Source organism: Heptranchias perlo, chromosome 30 (assembly GCF_035084215.1).
Source record: "Heptranchias perlo isolate sHepPer1 chromosome 30, sHepPer1.hap1, whole genome shotgun sequence".
Lineage (NCBI taxonomy): Eukaryota > Metazoa > Chordata > Chondrichthyes > Hexanchiformes > Hexanchidae > Heptranchias > Heptranchias perlo.
Genome location: NC_090354.1, coordinates 1058199 through 1077736, shown reverse-complemented (window position 1 = coordinate 1077736; position 19538 = coordinate 1058199). Strand labels below are relative to the sequence as shown.

The following is a 19538-nucleotide window of genomic DNA, read 5'->3' as shown; positions in this document are numbered from 1 at the left end:
ATACGAAGGACCTCGATGCAGTTTTGGGGACCTACAGAGCTGAGCTGCACCCTGAACATACCACTCAGTAAAACCTGGTAGCCAAGAGGAAGGAGTCCTAGAAAGGTAAGTCTGAGATTATTTTTATGGGGGCAGGAGTGCTTCAGACTCACCTATCTGCCAGCAGAGTGGGCCTCTGGGCTGGAGCCAGCGAGTTGCAGAGGGACACTGTTCGGGGAGAGCAGCTCTCCAGTGACATGTTAATGAAACCCCCACCCTCAAAAGGGACCGGGTTAAAATCCCCCTTATAGTGTCCAGCACAGTCTGGGGTACATTCACTGACATCTGCTAGTCTTGCAGTTTTAACATTGATGGCCAATGCTGATGTCTGCAGGTATTTGTCTGATAAACATGACATGAACTGGTCCACAGCCTGTGGCTGTGCTTACTGTCCCTGTGCCCATTCCCAGTGGCGGCCTTCCATTGCAGTGTAATGATGAGCTTCTCTCCTCCCGCGTGCAGTGCAGATTGCTTGCTGCTGGGGTTCCCAGGAGCCATCCTTATACGGGCAGAAACAAACGGTCGTTCCATCGATTTCCACTTTAACACCAGCAGGGATAATGGTGTTTCCCGCAAAGCAGTTGGGCCCTGCAGGAATAAAACACAGTGTTACAGGGGCAGGGCACAAGGAAAGGCTGCATACTAAATCAAGGTTCATTGGAGATCAAAAACCCTGGCCCAGGATGTGGAAGAGGAGGAGGCCGTTCAGTGCACGAGCCTGTTCTGCCATTCAAGATCGTGGCTGATCTGTATCTTAACTCCATCTACCCACCTTAACTCCATATCCCTTGATACCCTTACCTAACAAAAATTTAACAATCTCAGTCTTCAAAGCAAGGGAGAGAGTTCCAGATTTCCACTCCCCTTTGTGTGAAGAAGTGCTTCCTGACATCACCCCTGAACGGCCTGGCTCTAATTTTAAGGTTATGCCCCCTTGTTCTGGACTCTCCCACCAGAGGAAATAGTTTCTCTCCATCTACCCTATCAAATCCATTTATCATTTTAAACACCTCAACTAGATCACCCTGTAATCTCCTAAACTCAACGGAACACAACCCATGCTTGTGCAACCTGGCCTCATAATTTAACCCCTTGCGTCCCAGTGTCAAACTTGGATATTGAACTCTATTCCTTCATTGACATACATGGTGAAAAGTTGAGGCTCGAGTACAGATCTCTGGGGAACACCACTTATCACATTGAAATGGTCAGTATTTTACATTTTTATTACTCTGGGACTGAACTCCTGTCACAGTATTCGGGTCACTTGTGTGAGTGAATATATGAGTGGCTGTTAGACCCCAACAAATGAAACAGCTTTCTACCTGCATCAATTAACAGGGAGGGAAGCTTCCAGAGAAGGAGGAGGTCTTTCTGTTCAGAGTCCTCTCATCTCCCGTCTGCAGCTTTTGTATTGGTCCCACATGGCTGACAGCATCACTGATAATAAACTGGCTGGGTGTTCCTGACCACCAGCCCTAGCAAATCTGCCAAGTTTATCTTTGATGTTGCCATCAGCCATGCGACACCTGCCTGCTGGGAGCCAGTGACACTCGCATGGCAATAGTGCAATGTAAAAGCTGCTTCTGTGGTGGGGGGCGGGGTATTGCCTTTAAAGGGAGAAATTCAAAATGTCCCTCCCAAAAGGAGAGCCGCTGTCTTGTGTCTCCATCCCTCCAGAACTGTCTCGGTGGCATCATTGACAGAGGAGTCACTCGCCCACCTGCAGAATAGCACCAGGCAGTTCAACAGGAGTCTGAACTCTGGCTGGCCCTGCTTCTGATCTGGAGCTGTCTGATCCACAGTGTGCATTCTCACAGCTTCAAGCCAAGCCAGAAATTCTCTGGCGCTGTTTAACCAAGATATTCCTCGCAGTAAGGTTCAGTTATACTATCAGAAAAAGACCCTGGCAGAGGCCAGATGCGTCCTCACAGGCAGAGAGTGGGAAAGCAATCAGCAGGAGGCTCGCAGCAGGTAGTTTTGACACAGGCCCAAGTTATTCAGGGGCTGGGAGCAGTAGACTTCCCCTGAACAAACTGAAAAGAAGAAAAAGAGAGAACTTGGATTTCTACAGCCCCATCGCGAGTTTTACAGCCAATGAATTACTTTCTTTTTCCAGTGTATTCACTGTTGTAATGCAAGAAACGCGACAGGCAATTTGCACACAGCAAGATCCCACAAACAGCAATAGTCTGAAGAAAAATCCATATAGAATAGCACAAGCCTTGTATATAGCACAATTCCTATAAATCTCACACTTCCCGTAACACTCCTATTTACAGATTGTTCAGCGTGTCATCCAGTTCACAACAAGCAACGCAATGGGTAATCTGCTAGTAACTTAAAAAATGTGACAACAAAGTGCTTTCGAGCCCACCCTGGGATTGTAAATGGGACTTACCGTGTTTGCAAATGGGACAGCACTGGTTGGATTCATATGATGGATTGACGCAATGGACAGGAGCACATTCTGCAGTCAGACAGTACACCTCTCGGTTAGCTTCACATCGGCAGCTTTCGCAGGGAGATGGCTAAAGAAACAATGTTTTAGATCAGAAATCGTTGATCAATTAAACCAAAAGTCCTGAAAAAAAGTCTCAACAGCAGAATATTTTAAAAGCTGACAGAAGGATTGGTGATTGGTGAGACAGCAGAGACATCACACTCTGAAAACTAATTTAGTTCATGGTGGACCAGCAGGGACTCAGTATTGAAGTGCTTGTCATTTTATACCATCTCGGTGCTCAGACATTCCCGAAATCAGGAGAAGCTATCAATCCCAGCACCAGCACTCAGGATGGGTGGGTACAAACTTATCGAAAACAAGCAGTGATTGTTATTAAGTTGCCTGGCAGCCTTTAAGCTCAGCACATGGCAGCGCTGGGAACAAAGGTTCATGTCAAACTGTGCAGGTGGGGAGTGGGAGTGGGAGTGGGGAGCGGGAGCGGGAGCGGGGAGCGGGGAGCGGAAGCGGGGAGCGGGAGCCGGGAGGGGGAGCGGGGAGCGGGAGCGGGGAGCGGGGAGCAGGAGCGGAAGCCGGGAGGGGGAGCGGGAGTGGGGAGCGGGGAGCGGGAGCGGGAGTGGGGAGCGTTACCCGTTTTGAGGAAAGGTGCCTCATGCAGTTTGTGTTCACAGCCAGCAGATGGTGGTGTTGCAACGTCATGACAAGTCTGCAGTGCATTTTCCACTTTGCATTTTAAAATTCTAGGGCCGATCTGTCACACTTAAAAAATATTTATATAAAAAGAAAACCAGTTCTTTGGAACATTAGGATCAGGAGGAGGCCATTCAGCCCTTCGAGCCTGCACCGCCATTTAATCAGATCGTGGCTGATCTGTATCTCAACTCCATTTACCCCCCTTTGCTCCATATCCCTCGATACCCTCACCCAACAAAAATCTATCGATCTCAGTCCTGAAAGCTCCAATTGTCCCCCATCATCCACAGCCTTTTGGGGGAGAGAGTTCCAGATTTCCACTCTCCTTTGTGTGAAAAAGTGCTTCCTGATTTCATTCCTGAGCGGCCTGGCTCTAATTTTGTTATGTTATTTTGGTTGTGTCCCCTTGCTCTGGACTCCCCCACCAGAGGAAATAGATTCTTCACATCTACCCTATCAAATCCTTTTAAACCTGCTGGTTTCAGGGAAACTACGCAACTACAGAAAAATATCCTCCAATAGGAAAAGCAAAATACTGCGGATGTTGCAAATCTGAAATAAAAATAAAATGCTGGGAATACTCGGCAGGTCAGGCAGTGTCTGTGGAGAGAGAATCAGAGTTAACGTTTCAGATCGATGACTTTTCGAAGACCTCCAATGGGTCTCGGGATGTACAAAGAACAATTGAATTCTGGATATACCTATTTACAGCAGTAGACCGAGAAAGGATTGTTACCGCTCCTTAGCATTGTGCATTATCCCTCATTACAGTATCAAACTGTCCCGAATACTGTTACCTGCACTCCAGCTGGCAGCTTATTCCAAATGTTTATAATTGTGAAGATGTTGTTCCTGATACCTGTTTTAAACTTCTATCCTTTGGGCCTATTTTTCTAGCTTAATTTGAATTAATGTTCACGAATTACCTTATCTACTTCATTTAATATTTTATATACCATGAGGGCCCCTATAGCTGATTTCTTTCTAAACTGTAGAGCTTAATATTATCCAATTTTTCCTCATAGCTCGTCTACTTTTCACTTACAATTAGTCTTATTTCTCTTCCCAATACATTTTGGGAACGATTCACTCCCGTCTGGTACTGTACGGCCCGTGTGTGTCTCCTGTATATGTACAGTACACAGCGGATAAAAGGGAACGATTCACTCCCGTCTGGTACTGTACGGCCCGTGTGTGTCTCCTGTACATGTACAGTACACAGCAGATAAAAGGGAACGATTCACTCCCGTCTGGTACTGTACGGCCTGTGTGTGTCTCCTGTACATGTACAGTACACAGCAGATAAAAGGGAACGATTCACTCCCGTCTGGTACTGTACAGTCCGTGTGTGTCTCCTGTACATGTACAGAACACAGCGGATAAAAGGGAACGATTCACTCCTTTCTGGTACTGTACAGTCCGTGTGTGTCTCCTGTACATGTACAGTATACAGCGGATAAAAGGGAACGATTCACTCCCTTCTGGCACCGTATAACTTGGTGCTAAAATCATATCTTCTTCATACTTTTATCAGTTGGAGGTGAGATGCGTTCTGATAAAATGGTTAAATGGTTCCTATCATGGCACGGGATAGTACAGCATTGACGGGCAGAGAGGAGGCACAAGCTCACACTTCAGACCAACATAAGAAAGCTCCCTGCTTTCAGAACTTGTGTGACTAACTCGATTAGAAGCTCCTCCCATCTCTATACTCTTTCTCTAAGCTCCTTATGAATTAATATCACCATAACCCTTATTACCCCTTTCTTGACAGGCTCTTTTTTAAAGATATATATTGACCCAGAATTAATTACTTTTTCGGGTAATTTGTATTGTATCCACTATCCCATGGGGAAATTAATCCTAATCCTAATCTTGCACAAGGCCGGGAATTGTGTCTTCAAATTCTGTGTTCACTGTTCAATCAAAATAGCCTGTTTACCTCTCATTGTCCTAAAGGCAGCTTCAATGCACAACCTTCCGACTCAGTGAGAATTCTACTAACTGAGCCAAGCTGACAATAAAGTACCAGAGTAACTTACAATAAGAATAAAAATCACTGAAAATGGTTAAAAGAGGGTTAAATGGGTCAAAGAGATGTTAAGTTACCCAGAACTCCTGAAATAGTCTGTACATCTTGCCTCCATATTGACAGGAGTTACGGAGCTGCACACACTGTGGGCAGCAGGAGTGATAACTGACACGGATACACCTCGGGGGGATTCGGGGGCATTGCGGCTTCCGACACACAGGACCTGTTTCGGTGCAGACACAGGGACAAGCTGTCGAGGTGGGATAAAACCTCTCGCCGACATCGAACACAAATCCATTCTCATCAATGCAGCCTCTCCCTCGATAATCCGGCAGAATGTAGTCAGTGTCGCCTTTAGAAAGGATGTCATTGACTCTGGCCGATTGGGGCTGTGCTGCCTGAGTTAGTGTCAGACACACTGACAGGAGGCAGTACAGCTTCCTCAAAACTGCCATCGACACGAAACAAAGTTAACAGTTTTCTCTGTGCTGTTTGCAGCAGAGAGTCAGAGAAGAATAATACTGGAGGCACAGTCACACCATAACGAACACTCGGTCTGAATGACGTATTATACCAATCACTGGGATCAAACTGCAGGTAACTGGCATTGATAACTAGGCCACAAGATGCCCCCTGCAAACTTCCATGGGCAGAGACAGGCTGGAACCATCAGTACAGCAACCAGAAATAGATGGAGGCAGATGCCATCTCTCGTGCCTGGCAGTAGCTGTTGGCACTGAGGCTGTTTCTGAGCCAGGCATTGCCATGAGATTCTGGCCAAGGTCTGGGCTGCCTATCAATATCGCAACAAGACTCATTCCCACAGCAGTCCTCACATGGTGACAATCTCCGGCCTGATACAGAGCAGAGGGATGGAAAAGTGGGCAGGAGATAGAAGGGAAATCAGAAAGTTAAGGGTGCAAGGGGGACATAGGAACAGGAGGAGGCCATTCAGCCCCTCGAGCCTGTTCCACCATTCAATTAGATCATGGCTGATCTGTTTCTTAACTCCATCTACCTGCTTTGGTTCTGGAACCTTTAACACTCTTACTCAACAAACATCTGTCAACCTCAGTTTTGACATTTTCAATTGACCCCCAGTTTCAGCAGCTTTTTGGGGGGAAAAGAGTTCCAGATTTCCACTCCCCTTTGTGTGAAGAAATGCTTTCTGACATCACCCCTGAATGGGGGTTACATTTGCTACGGTCAGTAATGAAATCTAATGCCATTGTTTGGTGCCGTTGTAGATTCTGTGGGTACTGAGTTGTGAGTGCAGATTGTCGATTGTCAATGTTTGGGCAGATCTCACACTCACCTCCCCGGTTACCCTGCTCTAGGTTTCTGCCGCCTGACATACAAGCAGATTCCCCCTGTAAAGTGACTGTTCAGAGAGCACCACTGATTGGATTAATTTTAAACAGAGCAGAAAGTTAGATACCGGCAGCAGAGACCGTGTTGTCTGTGCTGACAGCTGGAGTTCAACAGCAGCTTTGAGGAAAAGAAGATTTGCAGTCGTACAGTACCTCAGCCCGTCTCGAGTTACAGCTCAAAACACTTGCACTACGTGTGCTTGTGTGGACAAATACAACAGCAATGTTGCGCAAAATCCCACAAGCAGCAATTACACAGAATATACAGCAGAGAAACAGGCCATTCGGCCCATCTGGTCTATGCCGGTGTTTATGCTCCATTCAAGCCTCCTCCCTCCCCTCTTCATCTAACCCTATCAGCATATCCTTCTATTCGTTTCTCCCTCATGTTTATCTAGCTTTGCATGCAATTAAATGAATGACTAATTAATCTGTTTTAGTGATGTTGGTTGAGGGATGAATATTGGCCCAGGACACCGGGGAGAACTCCCCTGCTCTTCTTCAAAATAGTGTCATAGGATCTTTTACATTCAGCTGAGCTCCCAGTACAGGCAGCCGTCTCATCCAGACAGTGCTGCACACCCTCAATACTGCCCCTCCAATAGTGCAGCACTCCCTCAATACTGCCCCTCCAATAGTGCAGCACTCCCTCAATACTGCCCCTCCACTAGTGCAGCACTCCCTCAATACTGCCCCTCCAATAGTGCAGCACTCCCTCAATACTGCCCCTCCACTAGTGCAGCACTCCCTCAATACTGCCCCTCCAATAGTGCAGCACTCCCTCAATACTGCCCCTCCACTAGTGCAGCACTCCCTCAATACTGCCCCTCCAACAGTGCAGCACTCCCTCAATACTGCCCCTCCAACAGTGCAGCAACCCTCTCCCAGAAAAATAGTCCAACACTCCACGGGTTCAAACTCTTGACCAACATGTAACCCTGAGACTAGGGCAGATTCACGGAGTGAGAGCTCAGCACTGATGATCTGTGTGTGGTCCACCAGTGATTGGGCACTAGGTGGAGAGGGTTAAATACACAGAGATACCAGGGAGAGAGAGGGTTAAATACACAGAGACACCAGGGAGAGAGAGGGTTAAATACACAGAGACACCAGGGAGAGGGTTAAATACACAGAGATACCAGGGAGAGAGAGGGTTAAATACAGAGACACCAGGGAGAGAGAGAGGGTTAAATACACAGAGACACCAGGGAGAGAGAGGGTTAAATACAGAGACACCAGGGAGAGAGAGAGGGTTAAATACAGAGACACCAGGGAGAGAGAGAGGGTTAAATACAGAGACACCAGGGAGAGAGAGGGTTAAATACACAGAGACACCAGGGAGAGAGAGGGTTAAATACACAGAGACACCAGGGAGAGAGAGGGTTAAATACACAGAGATACCAGGGAGAGAGAGGGTTAAATACACAGAGACACCAGGGAGAGAGAGAGGGTTAAATACACAGAGATACCAGGGAGAGAGAGAGGGTTAAATACACAGAGACACCAGGGAGAGAGAGGGTTAAATACACAGAGACACCAGGGAGAGAGAGAGGGTTAAATACACAGAGATACCAGGGAGAGAGAGAGGGTTAAATACACAGAGATACCAGGGAGAGAGAGGGTTAAATACAGAGACACCAGGGAGAGAGAGGGTTAAATACACAGAGATACCAGGGAGAGAGAGGGTTAAATACACAGAGACACCAGGGAGAGAGAGAGGGTTAAATACACAGAGATACCAGGGAGAGAGAGAGGGTTAAATACACAGAGACACCAGGGAGAGAGAGAGGGTTAAATACACAGAGATACCAGGGAGAGAGAGAGGGTTAAATACACAGAGACACCAGGGAGAGAGAGAGGGTTAAATACAGAGACACCAGGGAGAGAGAGGGTTAAATACACAGAGACACCAGGGAGAGAGAGGGTTAAATACACAGAGACACCAGGGAGAGAGAGGGTTAAATACACAGAGACACCAGGGAGAGTGGGACCGTGCCCTTCCCCTGGTGCCCTCTCTGTGGGCCTGGGTTTATCAATAGTAGCGAGTCAGCCTGTGATTTTTCAGTGTTTGGGAGATTATTCTCCGGCGGGATGTAAATATAAACTTTCTCTTTCAGTCAACACCTGGGCCTCATCTCAAAATTGAAAGGTAAAATCTTCCAACAGCTTCCGTCCAACATCACGCTGACACTCCGAGCTCTGATGATGCAGTAAGTACCCCTCAGACAATGTCAGCACTGCAAGAAACAGGCCGTGTGATTCAGACCCTGGACTGGCCCCTGAACTGGTGTTAATCTACTTTTTGGTACAGTGAGAGTCAGTGCCTGTGGAACTATATCCCAGTGAGAGTCAGTGTCTGTGGAACTGTCCCCCAGTGAGAGTCAGTGTCTGTGGAACTGTATCCCAGTGAGAGTCAGTGTCTGTGGAACTGTCCCCCAGTGAGAGTCAGTGCCTGTGGAACTGTCCCCCAGTGAGAGTCAGTGCCTGTGGAACTGTCCCCCAGTGAGAGTCAGTGCCTGTGGAACTGTACCCCAGTGAGAGTCAGTGTCTGTGGAACTGTCCCCCAGTGAGAGTCAGTGTCTGTGGAACTGTCCCCCAGTGAGAGTCAGTGTCTGTGGAACTGTCCCCCAGTGAGAGTCAGTGTCTGTGGAACTGTCCCCCAGTGAGAGTCAGTGCCTGTGGAACTGTACCCCAGTGAGAGTCAGTGTCTGTGGAACTGTACCCCAGTAAGAGTCAGTGTCTGTGGATGGGTTTTGTTTGAAGACAGCTCCAGAGACACCAAACTGGATGTAATTCTTTTCTTGTACTCATTACCAGGCCTGTGCCCCGTAACTGGCTGTAGGAATCAGGCGGGAGATCAACCATTTTGATTTGTTTTATTATTGATCAAAGTCCTTCCCTTTGGAACTTTCAGAAGTTTTCACAGCCTGATCCAGAAACGTTGTATCATTAAGCAGGAGTCTGGATTGGATTGCTCGACGGGCGGGTTAGTGTCGATGCCCCAGCTTTTTGGTCATTGTAGTGAAATTATCACAAACACACGAGTGTGTCGACAGCTCACGCTCACAGCAACGAAACTCCGCGCTGGGCGCAGTCTCCGAATGTTTACTTCTTTACTCCGAGACAGCAGCTGGTAAAATGCAGCCTTGAGCGTTGCGTGAGTCAGTGTTTCGGGCGCTGGGACGGCCACCCTGCCCAATGAGAGTACAATGTCTCTCAGTCGTTCTGCGCTCCCAGAGTGCCGCGTTCAGCGCTGCTGACACCTTATTGGAACAGTCGGACAAAAAAAACAATCAAAAAGGCTAATAGAATGTTGGCCTTTATCTCAAGTTGGCTGGAATACAAAGGGAAGTTATATTACAGTTTATATAAAGCTCTGGTCAGACCCCATCTGGAGACTGGGTTCAGTTCTGGGCACCGCACCTCAGGAAGGATAGATTGGCCCTGGAGGGGGTGCAGCGCAGATTGACCAGAATAATACCGGGACTAAAAAGTTTATATTATGAGGACAGGTTGCATAAACTAGGCTTGTACTCCCTTGAGTTTAAAAGATTGAGGAGAGATCTAATCGAGGTGTTTAAAATGATTAAGGGATTCAATAGGGTAGGTGGAGAGAAATTATTTCCTCAGTTGGGGAGAGTCCAGAACAAGGGGGCAGAATCTTAAAATTAGAGCCAGGCCATTCAGAGGTGATGTCAGGAAGCACTTCTTCACACAAGAGAATCATAGAATGATACAGCACAGGAGGCCATTCAGCCCATCGGGCCTGTGCCGGCTCTTTGAAAGAGCTATCCAATTAGTTCCACTCCCCTGCTTTTTCCCCAGAGCCCTGCAAATTTTCTCCTTCAAGTATTTATCCAATTCCCTTTTGAAAGTTATTATTGAATCTGCTTCCACCGCCCTTTCAGGCAGCACATTCCAGATCAGAACAACTCACTGCGTAAAAAAAATTTTCATCTCACTTCTGGATTTTTTACCAATTATCTTAAATCTGTGTCCTCTGGTTACTGACCTGCCCGCTGGTCGAAAAAGTTTCTCCTTATTTACTCTATCAAAACCCTTCATGATTTTGAACACCTCGATCAAATCTCCCCTTAACCTTCTCTGCTCTAAAGAGAACAATCCCAGCTTCTCCAGTCGCCCTCATCCCTGGTAAATCTCCTCTGCACCCTCTCTAAGGCCTGGACACCATTTCTAAAGTGTGGAGCCCAGAATTGGACACAATACTCCAGCTGAGATCTAACCAGTGATTTATAAAGGTTTAGCATAACTTCCTTGCTTTTGTGCTGTACACTTCCCTCCAGTCTGAAAAAGAACCGTTCATCAGCGCTCTGTTTTCTGACTCCCAGCTGCTGCCCCTTTAACACACGGTGAGAGGGGGAAAAGAAACTGATCAAAAAAATTGAAACCATAGGTTGAAGATGTGAAAAGCTCCGAACGGAGTCTCGTGCAATAAAATGGAATTTCTGAATCCAAGAATGAAACAAGAAACAGATTAAAAATAGAGTGAGATTTATTATTAACACCACACGGGATCCAGAGTCAGGGAATAAATCAGAGGACAATGGCTGAAGGCAGATGACCCACAGACAGACCCATTGATTCCTGTCCTGAGCACCCAGTGACAGTCATGATTCCACTCCCAGCAGTAATCAAAGTATAAATCAAACCATTTCCCAGTAAGAGATTAGTGAAAGTGCTCGTCTTACAACATTCACAGCAATGGATACTTCTTAAAAAAAACATTTTTTTTCAAAACGTACAAAACTTGCCCCATAATCAAATATACAAAAAAACTGTTAAAACTTCTTTAAAAAAAAATCACGAACTCCATCGATCAATTCCTGCAGCAAATTCTCCAAACAGTAAATCCGATTCCTCGCCAACATTCTGCTGCACAAACTATAAACTTTGACCCCTTTAATGCCGAGAGGTAGAACCTTTACACTTTGACCCCAGGATCACTCGGGCACAGGCTCTGGAAGCTCAGTCCAGGGTGGTCAGTGGCAGCAGCTCACAGACCGGAACCCCCAGCATTGACCCCCTCCCCTCCCCGTCACCCCCCCAGGCACTCCTCCCTGCCACACCCCCCCCCCGGGCACTCCTCCCTTCCCCCCCTCCCCCAGGCACTCCACCCCGACCCCACCCCCGCCCCGGGCATTCCTCCCCTCCCCCACCCACACTCCTCCCCTCCCCCAACCCCCGGGCACTCCTCCCCTGTATTATTGCCCATCCCTAATTGCCCTTGAGAAGGTGGTGGTGAGCCGCCTTCTTGAACCGCTGCAGTCCGTGTGGTGAAGGTTCTCCCACAGTGCTGTTAGGAAGGGAGTTCCAGGATTTTGACCCAGCGACGATGAAGGAACGGTGATATATTTCCAAGTCGGGATGGTGTGTGACTTGGAGGGGAACGTGCAGGTGGTGTTGTTCCCATGTGCCTGCTGCTCTTGTCCTTCTAGATGGTAGAGGTCGCGGGTTTGGGAGGTGCTGTCGAAGAAGCCTTGGTGAGTTGCTGCAGTGCATCCTGTGGATGGTACACACTGCAGCCACAGTGCGCCGGTGGTGAAGGGAGTGAATGTTTTGGGTGGTGGATGGGATGCCAATCAAGCGGGCTGCTTTATCTTGGTTGGTGTCGAGCTTCTTGAGTGTTGTTGGAGCTGCACTCATCCAGGCAAGTGGAGAGCATTCCATCACACTCCTGACTCGTGCCTTGTAGATGGTAGAAAGGCTTTGGGGAGTCAGGAGGTGAGTCACTCGCCGCAGAATACCCAGCCTCTGACCTGCTCTTGTAGCCACAGTATTTATATGGCTGGTCCAGTTAAGTTTCTGGTCAATGGCGACCCCCAGTATGTTGATGGTGGGGGATTCGGCGATGGTAATGCCGTTGAATGTCATGGGGCGGTGGTTAGACTCTCTCTTGTTGGAGATGGTCATTGCCTGGCACTTATCTGGCGCGAATGTTACTTGCCACTTATCAGCCCAAGCCTGGATGTTGTCCAGGTCTTGCTGCATGCGGGCTCGGACTGCTTCATTATTTGAGGGGTTGCGAATGGAACTGAACACTGTGCAGTCCTCAGCGAACATCCCCATTTCTGACCTTATGATGGAGGGAAGGTCATTGATGAAGCAGCTGAAGATGATTGGGCCTAGGACACTGCCCTGAGGAACTCCTGCAGCAATGTCCTGGGGCTGAGATGATTGGCCTCCAACAACCACTACCATCTTCCTTTGTGCTCGGTATGACTCCAGCCACTGGAGAGTTTGCCCCGATTCCCATTGACTTCAATTTTACTAGGGCTCCTTGGTGCCACACTCGGTCAAATGCTGCCTTGATGTCAAGGGCAGTCACTCTCACCTCACCTCTGGAATTCAGCTCTTTTGTCCATGTTTGGACCAAGGCTGTAATGAGGTCTGGAGCCGAGTGGTCCTGGCGGAACCCAAACTGAGCATCGGTGAGCAGGTTATTGGTGAGTAAGTGCTGCTTGATAGCACTGTCGACGACACCTTCCATCACTTTGCTGATGATTGAGTGTAGACTGATGGGGCGGTAATTGGCCGGATTGGATTTGTCATGCTTTTTGTGGACAGGACATACCTGGGCAATTTTCCACATTGTCGGGTAGATGCCAGTGTTGTAGCTGTACTGGAACAGCTTGGCTAGAGGCGCGGCTAGTTCTGGAGCACAAGTCTTCAGCACTACAGCCGGGATGCTGTCGGGGCCCATAGCCTTTGCTGTATCCAGTGCACTCAGCCATTTCTTGATATCACGTGGAGTGAATCGAATTGGCTGAAGACTGGCTTCCGTGATGGTGGGGATATCAGGAGGAGGCCGAGATGGATCATCCACTCGGCATTTCTGGCTGAAGATGGTTGCAAACGCTTCAGCCTTGTCTTTTGCACTCACGTGCTGGACTCCGCCATCATTGAGGATGGGGATGTTTGCAGAGCCTCCTCCTCCCGTTAGTTATTTAATTGTCCACCACCATTGACGACTGGATGTGGCAGGACTGCAGAGCTTTGATCTGATCCGTTGGTTGTGGAATCGCTTAGCTCTGTCTATAGCATGTTGCTTCCGCTGTTCAGCATGCATGTCGTCCTGAGTTGTAGCTTCACCAGGTTGGTACCTCATTTTTAGGTACGCCTGGTGCTGCTCCTGGCATGCTCGTCTACACTCCTCATTGAACCAGGGTTGATCCCCTGGTTTGTTGGTAATGGTAGAGTGAGGAATATACCGGGCCATGAGGATACAGATTGTGCTGGAATACAATTCTGCTGCTGCTGATGGCCCAGAGCGCCTCATGGATGCCCAGTTTTGAGCTGCTAGATCTATTCTGAATCTATCCCATTTAGCACGGTGGTAGTGCCACACAACACGTTGGATGGTGTCCTCAGTGCGAAGACGGGACTTCATCTCCACGAGGACTGTGCGGTGGTCACTCCTACCAATACTGTCATGGACAGATGCATTTGCGACAGGTAGATTGGTGAGGACGAGGTCAAGTAAGTTCTAAGTTAAGCAGCTCTGGTCCGGTCTCAACACCTGAAAGAATTAGTTTACATTGATCAGCGAGAGGCAGAATATTCTCACCTCCGGCTGCTTCAGTTACTTCTTCACTGTCCCATTGGCTGCAGCCCAGGCCGGCACCCGATTGGCTGCCAGAAACTTAAATGCTACATTGACGATGGTGGACAGCTGGCTCCAAATCACAAGGAAGACTCGTTCGCCTTTGGCGTTCACACTTGTGGAAGACGGACAGAAAATCTTAGCACCAGCAAAGGTCTCGCTCAGCGGGAGCCTGGTTCACAGAGTGATTCGGGTAAAGTGACGTGTGGAACTGCTGCCTTTCTGTTCCTAGTGTTTGGGCAGGAAAATGTCCTTCCTGCTTTCAGTAATTTTAAGGTTCCTATTTCTTTGCTCAAGTTGCTGGGAGCTGGCAGCGTGCCACGGAGAGGCCGGTTACACCAGCAGATGCCGTGTCTCTCTACACGTTGCCAGCTTCCAGCAGTCCGAGGTATTCGGGGTTCTCTGCTGTTGCAACACGAATGTACCCATTGGATGGTGTGGACAGGGGAGTGAGAGGGATCAGACACTGAGACTTGAGCTGCTCTGGCCTGGGCTGGGGATCCTGGCCCCAGTAATCAGGATTATCGAAGGCCGGTTCATTGTCCCCTGACCCCAGGCTCTGGTGAGTCAGGTATTCGGGATTTTCCACAGTGTTTCTGAATGGAGTCTTTGGGATCAGGGGGCCGTTCCCGGAGTGACTCCCGGTGCTGCTCCGAGCGACTAACTCGGGTCTTCCAGCTCGGGCAGGAGACGCGGTTTCTTCCGGCTGGTTTACGTAATCTGAAAACACAAAGATTCTAAATTAAACCAGGTCGAGGTGCTGCAGGGAGATGCAGCCCCCTCCCCACTCCATGAGGCCGTGACCCCCGCCCGGGGCAGTGACCCCACCACCAGGGCCGTGACCCCTGCACCGTGACCCCCATACCATGACCTCCACCACCGGGGCCATGAACCCCATGACGGCCCTCTGACCCCTGCGGCAGTGTGGACAGGATCAGCCCCCCATGGTTAAATGGCCAAACCAACACTGATTCTAGGCTGACAGATGCCAAATAGCCACGGGCACCGTGATGGAAGGCAACTGATGCCTGTGGGTCTGTATCACACCGAGAGCCAGAGGGAGAAGGAACAGAAAACATTCCAAATACCAGCAATGGGGGTCCTCACCTGCTCCTGTAGGGTCAGGGTCCAGTGAGATGTAACTGTCCACGTCCAGCTCATCCTCTCCCTCATTGTTCAGATGCGCAGTGGGATCAGAGCTATACCGCTGAACAACACTGTCCTCTCGGGGGAGACAGCTGGGCATTCCTTTACATTCCGAAGCCTCGGCATCAGCATAAGACTCTGTGAAGGCAGCGGTGAGCTGGTGCGAGGTGCCGCAGGCCAGGCTGGGGCTCTGTGCAGCTGCTGTCCCGGGACCGTCCACCTCTGGGACACTCGTCCCATTCTGGGGAGAAACACAAAACAAGACCCCATTACACAAGGGACTGGGACCTGGAGTGGGGCCATCCTCGCACTAACTGGTGCCCGTGACCCCGCCTCGCACTAACTGGTGCCCGTGACCCCGCCCTGCATTAACTGGTGCCCGTGACCCCGCCTCGCACTAACTGGTGCCCGTGACCCCGCCTCGCACTAACTGGTGCCCGTGACCCCGCCCTGCACTAACTGGTGCCCGTGACCCCGCCTCGCACTAACTGGTGCCCGTGACCCCGCCTCGCACTAACTGGTGCCCGTGACCCCGCCTCGCACTAACTGGTGCCCGTGACCCCGCCTCGCACTAACTGGTGCCCGTGACCCCGCCTCGCACTAACTGGTGCCCGTGACCCCGCCTCGCACTGACTCGTGCCCGTGACCCCGCCTCGCACTGACTCGTGCCCGTGACCCCGCCCCGCACTAACTGGTGCCCGTGACCCCGCCTCGCACTAACTGGTGCCCGTGACCCCACCTCGCACTGACTCGTGCCCGTGACCCCGCCCCGCACTAACTCGTGCCCGTGACCCCGCCTCGCACTGACTCGTGCCCGTGACCCCGCCTCGCACTAACTCGTGCCCGTGACCCCGCCTCGCACTAACTCGTGCCCGTGACCCCGCCTCGCACTAACTAGACAATAATGTTTCAGGGCACCGGGGGGGGCGGGGGGGGGGGTGGGGAGGGAGAGGAGGGGCTGTCACACTATTTACCCCCTTGTCTCCACACTTCCCCCTCCCCCGCAGGTGCAGCTCTCCCTCCAGTAATCCAGCCTCAAGGGCCACTGTCCATGTGTGAACTCAGTGAGTATCAGCAGGATATTTGACTGTGGAGGGCCTCACAACCGATCCAAGCCCGAATGTGACCTTAACCCAACACCCACACACTGACTCTCCAGATGGAGTGACCGGGCGGTGAGCAGGAGCAGGAACTCTGACCGATTCCCCTCCCTAACCCAGAAGTGCAGAGGCCAATGGTAGCCTCTGCTGCAATCCCCGGATGCTGGTTGGCCCTGGTCTGTGTGAGGGCATTCTCCACTCAAATATTAACCGACCCTGCCCAAAATAATCTCCATGTTTCATTTCTCTTCACACCCACAATCTGCAAATACCGCTCTCCCAGGACAACATGTGAACAATCTGGATCATGGGATTTGCACGTGTGTGAAAGAGATTTCTGACCTTGTGCAAATTATTCCATAAATCGAGGGCAAAACCAGAAATAACAGACAGTCCCGGCTAAACCATGCCAGCCGGGCCCGTGTTAGACCAGCCCAGCCCAGCCCAGCCAGGCCCGCATTAGACCAGACCAGCCCAGCCCAGCCAGGCCCGCGTTAGACCAGACCAGCCCAGCCGGGCCCCGCGCTAGACCAGACCAGACCAGCCGGGCCCGCGTTAGACCAGACCAGCCCAGCCCAGCCGGGCCCGCGCTAGACCAGACCAGACCAGCCAGGCCCGCGCTAGACCAGACCAGACGGGCCCGTGCTAGACCAGACCAGACCAGCTGGGCCCGCGCTAGACCAGACCAGACCAGCCGGGCCCGTGCTAGACCAGACCAGACCAGCTGGGCCCGCGCTAGACCAGACCAGACCAGCCCAGCAGGGCCCGCGTTAGACCAGACCAGCCCAGCCGGGCCCACGTTAGACCAGACCAGACCAGACCAGACCAGCCGGGCCCGTCCTGTGCTACATCAGCTGTTGGCTGCAAATCCCTGGTGAGCTCGCACAGCCAAGAAGGGGAAAAGGTGAGGCAGACACTGAGCCTAATTGCCCAAAACACAGGCATAAGAACATGAGAAACAGGGAGGAGGAGGAGGCCATACGGCCCCTCAAGCCCGTCCTGACACCACCCTGGCCGTTTAAATCAGGTGTGGTTTTCATGATCTGACACAATCTGATGCAGGAATTCAGAGAACGTCCTCGAGACTCTGCCATTTCCAGGTGGTATATGTGACTAGCTCTGGAACGATGCTCCGTGATTCCCTTGAAAACAGAACACACCTCAAGGTACTCCGCCTGACCCAGACCTGAACTGAAAGGGACAATATCTGTGTCTTGACTCCATCGCTGGGAGCCTGGTCTATGGGTCTTGAACTAGTTAAACACTGTTACAAATATTTACTCTGGAAGATGTCATTCTGCTCTTGTAATTGGTGCAGGGCTGAGTGGTGAAAAATCCCAGATGCGGTACCAGATATTCTTCTGCGTCGATCAGGTCCTGCAGGTCCTCGTCCTCCAGCAGGGTGCGGTAGAACTTACTGTCAGTGGGGCTCTGAAGGACCATCTGCTCATCACCCTACAGCAAGACAATGGGAACAAAAGGATCAGACTCAGACACTTCAGGGCAGCCCCTCAGCACAGAACTACAGCTGGGGCAGCAGGAGGGTCAGCCCCACATCCAGAGGCACAGGGGAGCGCAATCAAATAACAGAGACTGAGCGAGAGGGGGGGGGCAGGGCCGAGGAGGGGAGGGGCCGGGGGGGGGGGGCGGGGGAGCCGGGGAGCGGCCGGGTGGGCCGGGGAGCGGCCTGGGGGGGGGGCGGGGAACCGGGGAGGGGGGAGCGGCCAGGGGGGGCGGAGGGGGGCCGGGGTGAGGGGGAGCAGCCGGGGGGTGGGGGGGAACGGCCAGTTGGAGTTTACGGAGAGTGGAAGCGAGCGAGGAGGACTTTGGAGTAATCGAGTCTGGAGGTGATAACAGTGTGGATGAGGGTAACAGGATAATCCAGACACTTTCCAACTCTCCAGGAGTAGATTGCACCCTGACCCTGGTTCCAGTGTTTCCGAGACCCTTACCTGCGAGACCCGCATCGCTGGCGCATGAAATTCTGTCGAACACAGCACATCTACGTATCCCCCCTCCCTTCGTCTCACCCACCAATCCTCCTCACCTGGATGACCACATATCGGGGAGGGTCTCTGGCCATTTTTGTAAACTCAGTCACCAATTCCCGGAACCGGGGGTCGACATTCTGAGTCGATCATCCAGCCTAACAAAACATACGGGAAAATAGTGTGAATTGCAACTTCAGGAGCTCGGGATTCTCCTACTGGTACCTCCTGGAGCTCGCGTGTGACGCTGTAAAAACAGGACATTCCACTATATTCAAATCAGAAAGAAAGGACTCCCATTTATACAGAGCCTTTCACTCCCTCAGGACGTCCCAAAGCGCTTTACAGCCAATGAAGTACTTTTGAAGTGTTGTCATTGTTGTAATGCAGGAAACACAGCAGCCAATTTGCGCACAGCAAGATCCCACAAACAGCAACATGACAATGACCAGATAATCTGCTTTAGTGATGGTGATTGAGGGATAAATACTGACCAGAACTCTGGGGAGAACTCCCTGCTCTTCTTCGAAATAGTGGCCGTGGAATCTTTCACATCCACCTCAGAGGGCAGACGGGTTTAACGTCTCATCTGAAAGACGGCACCTCCGACAGTGCAGCGCTCCCTCAGTACTGACCCTCCGACAGTGCAGCGCTCCCTCAGTACTGACCCTCCGACAGTGCAGCGCTCCCTCAGTACTGACCCTCCGACAGTGCAGCGCTCCCTCAGTACTGACCCTCCGACAGTGCAGCGCTCCCTCAGTACTGACCCTCCGACAGTGCAGCGCTCCCTCAGTACTGACCCTCCGACAGTGCAGCGCTCCCTCATTACCGACCCTCCGACAGTGCAGCGCTCCCTCAGTACCGACCCTCCGACAGTGCAGCGCTCCCTCAGTACTGACCCTCCGACAGTGCAGCGCTCCCTCAGTACTGACCCTCCCTCAGTACTGACCCTCCCTCAAGTACTGACCCTCCTCAGTACTGACCCTCCCTCAGTACTGACCCTCCCTCAGTACTGCACTCAAAGGTGAGACCCCTACTACCAAGCCAAGGCTGAATTTTGTAGCCTGTGATTGGTCACCACTAGA

General features: G+C 50.9%; 2 protein-coding genes across 3 annotated transcripts; both read right to left on the bottom strand.

Moving 5' to 3' along the window:
- Window positions 1–424: 424 nt before the first annotated feature.
- LOC137300090 (von Willebrand factor C domain-containing protein 2-like) lies at window positions 425–5683 on the bottom strand. The gene is made up of 3 exons (XM_067969184.1): window positions 5306–5683; window positions 2441–2570; window positions 425–627 (listed from the first exon to the last, which is right to left on the bottom strand). Exons 1-3 carry the CDS (start codon window positions 5681–5683, stop codon window positions 425–427), a joined length of 711 nt encoding a protein of 236 aa, XP_067825285.1.
- Window positions 5684–14577: 8894 nt separating this feature from the next.
- On the bottom strand, window positions 14578–18605 carry LOC137300215 (receptor tyrosine-protein kinase erbB-2-like). Of its 2 annotated transcripts, none has more exons than XM_067969310.1 (4): window positions 18513–18605; window positions 17747–17920; window positions 15327–15606; window positions 14578–14939 (listed from the first exon to the last, which is right to left on the bottom strand). In XM_067969310.1, the coding sequence occupies exons 1-4, from the start codon at window positions 18546–18548 to the stop codon at window positions 14578–14580; spliced, it is 852 nt and encodes a 283-aa protein (XP_067825411.1). In that variant the 5' UTR covers window positions 18549–18605. The 2 variants fall into 2 exon arrangements, with proteins under 2 accessions (XP_067825411.1, XP_067825412.1); XM_067969311.1 differs by having other exon boundaries at window positions 17816–17920.
- Window positions 18606–19538: the final 933 nt, after the last annotated feature.

Coding starts and splice junctions, on each gene's coding strand:
- LOC137300215 (XM_067969310.1), bottom strand. CDS start 18,548: ATGGCCAGAGACCCTCCCCGATATGTGGTCATCCAG. Junction 17,921..18,512: donor CCCGATATGTGGTCATCCAG/GTGAGGAGGATT, acceptor GTCTTGCTGTAG/GGTGATGAGCAGATGGTCCT. Junction 14,940..15,326: donor CCCTGACCCTACAGGAGCAG/GTGAGGACCCCC, acceptor TTGTGTTTTCAG/ATTACGTAAACCAGCCGGAA.
- LOC137300090 (XM_067969184.1), bottom strand. CDS start 5,683: ATGGCAGTTTTGAGGAAGCTGTACTGCCTCCTGTCAGTGTGTCTGACA. Junction 2,571..5,305: donor GACTATTTCAGGAGTTCTGG/GTAACTTAACAT, acceptor TTGTTTCTTTAG/CCATCTCCCTGCGAAAGCTG. Junction 628..2,440: donor CTGTCCCATTTGCAAACACG/GTAAGTCCCATT, acceptor TTATTCCTGCAG/GGCCCAACTGCTTTGCGGGA.